At 42.4% G+C, this 8,347-nt stretch overlaps 1 protein-coding gene across 1 annotated transcript; it reads right to left on the bottom strand.

The window, feature by feature from the left end:
- Positions 1–1,051: 1,051 nt before the first annotated feature.
- On the bottom strand, positions 1,052–5,253 carry LOC306918490 (uncharacterized protein). Its single transcript, XM_079531392.1, has 6 exons — positions 5,098–5,253; positions 4,800–4,843; positions 4,145–4,210; positions 3,735–3,801; positions 2,675–2,978; positions 1,052–2,165 (listed from the first exon to the last, which is right to left on the bottom strand). Exons 1-6 carry the CDS (start codon positions 5,164–5,166, stop codon positions 1,306–1,308), a joined length of 1,410 nt encoding a protein of 469 aa, XP_079387518.1. The 5' UTR covers positions 5,167–5,253; the 3' UTR covers positions 1,052–1,305.
- Between the last annotated feature and the right edge of the window lie 3,094 nt (positions 5,254–8,347).

Below are 8,347 nucleotides of genomic sequence, written 5' to 3'. Positions count from 1 at the left end.
GTTCTCACAATAAGTGACCGAGGTTCGAATCGGGGGACCCCCCGCCCCACCATGCAGTCCTTGAAGAAGCTATATAGGGGGTCCTCGAATAAGGGGGTTTTCTGTTTTGGAGAAGAAAAATAATGTTGAAACAAATCGTGTCTCATTATTGGTCCCTCTTCGTGTGCACACAATCTTTTCAAACGGGTTCTATCGGCCAAATAGGGGCGGGGTACGTCCTTGAAAATGTTTGAGCGGGTCCGGTTTTTCAGTCCACACCTCCTCCAACTTAATGATACTGTCTGCATGCATGTGGTTCATTCAACGATATAGTAAACATTTAAAATCACACGCTGTCGCCATGCATGTGGACATTGATTTGTATTTTTTTTATTTAACGTGTTTTTCGTGTTAACGTGTTAATCAAACGAGAGAGAGAGAGAGAGAGAGAGAGAGAGAGAGAGAGAGGGAGAGAGATAGAGAGAGAGAGAGAGAGAGAGAGAGAGAGAGAGAGAGAGAGAGAGAGAGAGAGAGAGAGAGAGAGAGAGAGAGAGAGAGAGAGCAACACACAAGATTTAGGAGGCTTTTGTTCAAACGACAAGACAAGAGTCATATATAGCCTATAAATGTAATGAATCATCTGACATGAAAAGTTGTTTATAGAATACGTGGGGAAATAAGTGGAAAACGAAACGAAAATAGCGACATTTCACTTAGCTGTGCTGCCTTGCATGTATCTGAAACGTTGCACGCAGAGGCGGAAAGGTCAACAATTAATTATGGAAAAGTTATAATTACAAATAAATCTGGTCGACCTTTACGAGTCCATTTGGACACCGTGACACATGATTCGCAGTGAAGGAGCTCATATATTGTCCATTTCGTAACCAATTAACTTTTTTGGGGGGACTCACCTCCAATTATCTATATGACAATAAGTTAAAGGCCTTATATGTTAATTAGGTATTGGCTCGCATTATATATAGGCCGCTATACTCAACCATTTAGAGAACTGCACGTAAAAAGATCTAGAAGACAATTCAATATGGTTTCATTGATTTATTTATTTTATTTCATTGATGTGGTATTATTAACAACACAGGACATGTTACAGTATATAGAAAAAATATATAGGCAATAGGTAGTAATGGTTCCTGTGCTACTATAGTCAGTTATTAGCTTGTTGAAAACAGTTGTTTATATATATATGACAATAATAGGCAACTATATAAACACAACTGAACTATATATTTATAGCATTATACTCTCACGGTGGATTCGGAAACGGGAGGAGGAATGATATATATCCCTCGCCTGTATATATACTCATCTCGCCATGTCTCTGAAAAAGCCTCTGTCCGTGTTGCACTCTTTGATGGTGACGGTCAGGCAGTTGGCCGTCACGTCCGTAACCGTCACTTTGTCCACGTTCAGAAGACACGGAGCCCAGGGCGAGGAGGAGGCCTCCCCCGGGGGGGGACGCTTATTATTGGCACATGATGAACCTGCAGCACCGCCGGGCGGAGGGGCTCCTGCCGCGGCCTGCCGCCTCTGCTGCTGCCGCTGCTGTGTCAAATCCAGCATCCTGGATCCATGAGCACTTCTACTACTAGGCCGATAAAGATGGCTCTCCGCGGCCAAGCGCTTGAGCTTGTTGTTGTTGATGTTGTGTCGGGGAATGAACGCGCCACCACGGCTCATGTGCACAGTCCTCATGTGGTTTCCTCCTCCGTGCATGTGGTGGTGGTGTCGGACAGCCTTCGTCGTGCCGCCGCCGCCGCCGCGCAGGTGTCCACCACCGTCCGGGATTAACAGCGGCAGACGGTGATCCGTCCTCCCCTCTTCGTGGTGCCTGCTGCGCGCCGCGTCGTCGCCGCCACCGCCCAAGGACTTTGGCGTGATGGTGGTTTCCTCCTGGAACCTCCGGGTCAGCTGGATGAGGCTGATGTTGTCAGACGGGTTGAAATCATGCCGTGGCGGCGGCGGCGGCGGCCTGTTGTTCGACGCGTCGTGTGGTGATGCTGCTGCTGATGATGTTGACGAGGATCCTTCATCGACTCCCAGCCGGCTCCGCTTGTTGCAGGGGACACCGACAGGGGGGAGATCCGTGCAGCGCGCCTGCAGGCCCGCCGAGCTGAGCTTGGGTTTGCGGCCTCTCTTCTTGGGCACTCGGGTGAAATCTTGACCTGTGAACACATGTGGTGGAAAGCAACCGAGTAAATAGGCCAACATCAAGTACTATAGGCCTATTTGTACCTTTACTTATACGAGTATTTCCAATGTCCAATAGCCCATTACATAGCCTATTATACATCTCGGATCCAAATATTGTAGCCTATACGTTTACTCCATTACATTGATTTGATAACTTTAGTTAGGCCTATAGTATTAGTTAGATTCTGATCCTATAGGCCTATTAACCATGCACTTCAGCCCAATATACATTTCTACAAGCTCACAATGCGTCGCGATGATATTTTACATTTTTTACACATTTGCAAACTTGAAATGGGACATTTCGGCATAATGAGTGAGTCTCCTTTTACTTTGTGTATAAGGATATACTAATGTTGATGCCAAATGCCAATACTTTTTGCACATTTACTCAAATACATTTTGAATCCCGGACTTTTAACTTGTAACTTTTTTTTGTACTCAAGTAAAAAAATATATGAGTATATAGCCTGCTGCCTACTTTTTCCACCATGACTGCCTGCTGTGAAGGCGGAGGTCAGCGGTGGTGGTGGGGCCGCCCTGGGGGCCCTTCTCTCCGGCTCCGTGGGGTGGTGCAGGTGACCCACGGCCACGGTCTCGCCTCTGTTGATGGCGCCCGGAGGGAAGATGGTCGGCGGCACGGCGCGCAGCCCCTCCCGGGCCCTGGGTGTTATGATGACAGGCTCCGGACCCGCACCGGAGGAAACATGGTGGTGAGCCCCCCTCGGAGATTCTCTCCTCAACTCGTGTGTCTTACTGCTGTTGGCTTTGGCTTTAGCTTTGGCCTGCAGAGGACGCATTGCATGCATGTGCACGCAGCCATATCACAAAAACAACAATTATAGTCAGCCGTGTTGCCCCCAATTTATGTCATGACAACAATCTGAAGCCTATAAGGCTTAGTTCAGATTGTTGTCATTTAAAACATTTAAAACTGTCATTTCAAAAGGGCTATATTAGAATAAGACAGCTGGCTGGCAGACTGCACTGAACTTAGATAGTGCTTAGATTTTTGTAACGCAAATACAACATGTATTGCGTGAATGGGTGGAGCTATAGGGCCATATGTGAAAGTTAATGCATTTAATTTAACTAATGTAAAAGGAAAGGACCAAACATACACAAAGGACAGATAATGGGGGGGAAATAGTGATTGTGTACTTTACTTTTCCAATGCTAAACATTGTTTTATTTCTATAGGGGAAAATATTCCTGCAAAAGTCACGGTGAAAACCATGAGCCATAATTTAACTGTGTGGGAGCTGTATAGCCTACAAGGGTCCATTTAATCATTTCCAACCCCCTTCCAAGAGTTCTATGAGTGTGCGCGCGCCGTGGTTAACATACTCATAAGTCATGGGTGTGGTTAACACACTCATATAGGCCATATAATCTACTAACGGCTCATGCCACAAATTATTCACCACCTCCCCGCATGTCTTCTGATGAAGTCTAACGGATGTGGACGAGTGAACGATTAAAAAAAAGAAAAACGCATGCATGGCCTCTATAAAAACACACTCACTCACTCATTCTCTCACCTTCAACAGAAATGTCTCGGGTTTGGGTCCTCTTTTCTTCGGACCGAAGAGCTCCCGCTCGCGTTCCCTGCAACATATATAGCATTGGACGAATGAATAAATACAAAAATAAAAAACTAGGCCTATAATATCAGCACATTATATATGATAGGGATGGAGAGAATGCGTTATTTAATTAGGCCTATTATAATTGTGCCGTGCATGGTGGTGCTGTCGCCGGGTTTGCTAAGGTCCTGTGGGAGCAGGCATCAGGCAGCCAGGCAGCCAGGCAGCCAGGCAGCCAGACAGACAGACAGACAGACAGACAGACAGACAGACAGACAGACAGACAGACAGACAGACAGACAGACAGACAGACAGACAGTATATATAGGCCTATACTATACAGTCCAGTCCAGTCCAGTCCTCACCTCTCTTGGAAGGCAGCGAAGAGCCGCTCATCCAGAATGTGCTCCTCTGGCTCCCAGGTGCTGTACCTGCCATGTTGTAAATCACAAAGACAACCGCTCCTGTAAGTCCTGTTATGCCAACATGTTACAGCCCAACACACACACACACACACACACACACACACACACACACACACACACACGCGCGTGTGTGTGTGTGTGTGTGTGTGTGTGTGTGTGTGTGTGTGTGTGTGTGTGTGTGTGTGTGTGTGTGTGTGTGTGTGTGTGTGTGTGTGTGTGTATAGTGTAGTTGAACTTGCCTTGAACTTAGCCGTTGCTAAAGCTACAGTTAGATCCACATGACCCAGAATAGAATAGGGCCCCGCGCGTTATAACTGTCAAGAAAGACGTGCATGATTCGGAAGCACGCTCCATGTGGGCTGTAGGCCTGGCCTATACGTATACGTCGCACACACACGACAAGTAACCTATATAGCATAGAGCCTATATAGATCGATGGATTAAAACAAATATATATATATGACACTGTCTGATGGTGCAGTTGTGCGGAGCGCAGCGGCCAGACAGACAGACAGTCTGTGTGCATGTGTTGTCGTCGTGCATGTTGACTTGACTCTCCTGCTGCTGCCGCCTGTAGCCATATATATATACTCACTTCTGAGACCAGCCCTTCCATTTCACTAGATACTCCCAGCGACCCTGCGAAGCAGAGACACACACACACACACACACACACGCAGAGAGAGAGAGAGAGACACGGTATTTATTTAGCGACGAAGCTCTGTTGGCTGTCAGTGCATGAACAAAACAGTCGCGGGGTTGCGTAACGGGCACGGGCATGCATGCAGCCCAGCTGAAAACGCAAGCCCCGCGGCTGTGCTGTGTGTTGACTGCGTGTGTGTGTGCGTGTGTCTGTGGATCGGAAAAGAAGAAAAACGGGGCCGTGCACTAACCCTTCGTATGCGCCGTTTAATGATGGACTCGGCTGCGAAGACGCTCTCGCCGACAGCCGAGAGCTCCATGTTCTAAAATCTGACACCAAACCCAAAAGCCAGCTTCGTTGTTTCGCGGCAATTTTTTTTGGGGGGTGGGTGGGGAGATCGGATCGGATCGGATCGGGGGGATTGCTTCTCTGTCTGTCTCTCTCTCTCTCTTTCCCCCCCAGAAACAGTGTCCTCTCTCAGTCTCTCTCTTCGGTGTTTTAATTCCGCACATCCCATAATAATAACACGCAATCTGGGCTGAGACGTCATCACGTTCCTTTTCCTTGTTGCTATGGCACCGTGCAGTCAGCAGCGCTGCTGCTGCGGCTCAGCTGTTGCTACGTTCAGCCGGAGCCGAGGAGGAGGCGCCATAGCCGGGGCTGAGAGTACAGGAATGTCCGCTATATAGCATGATACAAAAAACCCCACAAAAAAACATTATTTGTGGCAGTGGTTTGATTCCACGGACCCCCATAACTCTTAGAGTGTACAGATGGAACCAAATGGACCTGTAAATTGGTCCATTTGGTTCCATCTGTATACACTTTGAGAGTATGAATTACAGGGTCCATTTGGGAGCCCCTTATAAGTAATCCAGAGGTCCTTCTTGGACTTCACTTTGATCTATCGACTGCGGCACGACGGTGTCGCTTGCCGAAAATAACAGACGTGTGCATACTTGTAGATCATTCTCTCTATTTTTCTTTCCCCCCCCCCCCCCCCCCCCCCTTTTTTCCAAAGCCTTTACAGTTGAGCTTTGCTGGTATACGGGGGAGAGATATTTATTTATTTTCTATTTATTTTATTTATCTAAATTCGCTTTATTTAGATGTTTTACTTTTTCCAACAAATATATATATATATAAGCATATAAGTTTTCAAATATAACTTCGAAAACAAATAGTCCAAGAGGTTTATTTATTTATTATTTGTATATGAATGTATTGTTATGCAACCATATCGCGCATGCATGGCGCATGCATTCATGCATGCATTCATTTATATGTATTTGTTTGTTTGTTTGTTACGCATTTTGGCTCAAAAACAACTAAACCTACTTTTTCCCCTTTTCAAATGATTTCTTTTTTGCTGAATGCATATGCATCTCTTGTGATATTGAATATTGATTGAATAGTTTATTAGACATAGATAATAGCATAGGCTACAACTACTGGTAACAATTTCAGGCATTGCCTGTTTTATTTGTATTTATACTTGAGTTACAAAGCTGCATGCAAGCCCAAATTCAATTTAAGTTGCACCGACGCACATTCAGCGCTTCTATAATTAAACTTCGGCATGAAATAGAAACCACGTGCTTATATAGGCCTATATATTAATAAAGTATAGTATACTTATAAAGATATAGGCTATAGCCTTACGAGTGATGATATATTTTGGTCAAAACAAAAGGTTTTAACCAAAGATTAAAGTCGCTAAAAGAAACTTTGTGATATAAAACATTGTTTGTTCAGTAACATGGTGGGTCTCCCTGTTTGTCTTGTCTCTCCATGCAGCTCTTTGATAAACGGGGGTTTAATACATGGGTTGCCAATTTCAGCCAATGGCGATTTATTAATTTAATTTTTAGAACATTCCAGTTTCAATTGTGTCTGCTCGTTTCTATATGTTTCATCACGTCCAATATCAATTGTCCAATCCTGTGTCCTGAATATGGACTTCATCCTCCGGATTGGATGAAATTGGTATCCCGACCTGAACTGTCTCTGTATTATATGAGCTGGAAAGAGAGTCACTGAATGAACAACAATAATTGCTATCACAATATAGATCTATTTAACACTTATTTTAACCAAAAATAATACATCTATCTATCTATCTATCTATCTATCTATCTATCTATCTATCTATCTATCTATCTATCTATCTATCTATCTATCTATCTATCTATCTATCTATCTATCTATCTATCTATCTATCTTTTGTGTTCTTTTCTGGAATCCAAACTATAAAGAGATTAAATTGGTTACATTTGTCTATGTTTCAACCCACTAATTCCATTATTCTGTGAATGTAAAAAAAACTGGTATCATAAATGCTCTAAAGTTTACAAGTGTTTATCAATATATCGCTATAGCCTATCGAGTTTAAAAAAAAACAAAAAAAAAACAAAGAACTTGCATTCATTGTCATGTTTTTTTTTTTTTTTTTTTAAACAATATGCATATAATTCCTTAATAAATATCGCCTAGATTTACATGCAGGCCTACTGTTGATTCTTTTGAGACTTATATGAAATCAGATTGACATTAGAGAAAACGTAGCATGTTTCTGAAAGTTGACTAACAAAAAATGCTTATATATTATTAATATTATCTTAATTATTATAAAAAAATAAAAACGCAATGTTCATGTTTTGATCTTTTTATGTTTTTCTTTCTATGGATAGCCTATATAGCCTACTGTTGGTGCTTAAAGTGGAAATGATATGACCCAATTAATTCAATGATTCCTGAAAAGCTGTAATAATTTATACTTTATTATTATTATTATTATTATTATTATTATTATTATTATTATTATTATTATTATTATTATTATTATTATTATATTGTGTTGTGTTGTGTGAAAGGATACAGCAATATCTAACTATTTCCATTGTTCATTCATATCCTTCATTGATGCAAAAGCATATAAACATATTATGCCTCCATTTCCAGAGAGTACATCAGTGTACATGTATTAACACTGTATTTATAATCTATTCATCTGCCTTTATTATAACTCACATCTTTAAATTCTGTTCAGCAGCAAAATGACGAGATTATATACATTCAGAATTCAACATCAGGGTGAATTCACGTGAGGAAAACAAGTCTATATAATCTTTGTCTCAATTCCAAAAGAGATATATACATAATAAAATGTTGTCCGAATTCTGTAAGTAGAAATATGTAATCTCCATATACCTATAGGCTATTTTAAAGATGTTTTTTCTCCGCCGTTTCCAAACATATAAGCAGGCATGCATTTAGCACCTCCCTGCATGCATTCTGCAGCATTATATACCAAACAAACAGCCCCCCAGGGCTGGAATTAACAGTTTATTCAGAAGGTGCATCCGTTTAATACATAATTATATTTAAAAAAATGACTTCATTTCTCGCTCACAAGTGCAGCAGAGAGAGAGATAGATGGATTATTAACCCATTCCACTGCACAGCACACGTTCGCCTATAATTTATCGGGGAAAAAAGAT

Source organism: Electrona antarctica (assembly GCF_951216825.1).
Source record: "Electrona antarctica genome assembly, contig: scaffold_1589, whole genome shotgun sequence".
NCBI lineage: Eukaryota > Metazoa > Chordata > Actinopteri > Myctophiformes > Myctophidae > Electrona > Electrona antarctica.
Note: the sequence above shows the minus strand (reverse complement) of the source record. Positions and strands in the feature narration are given on the sequence as shown.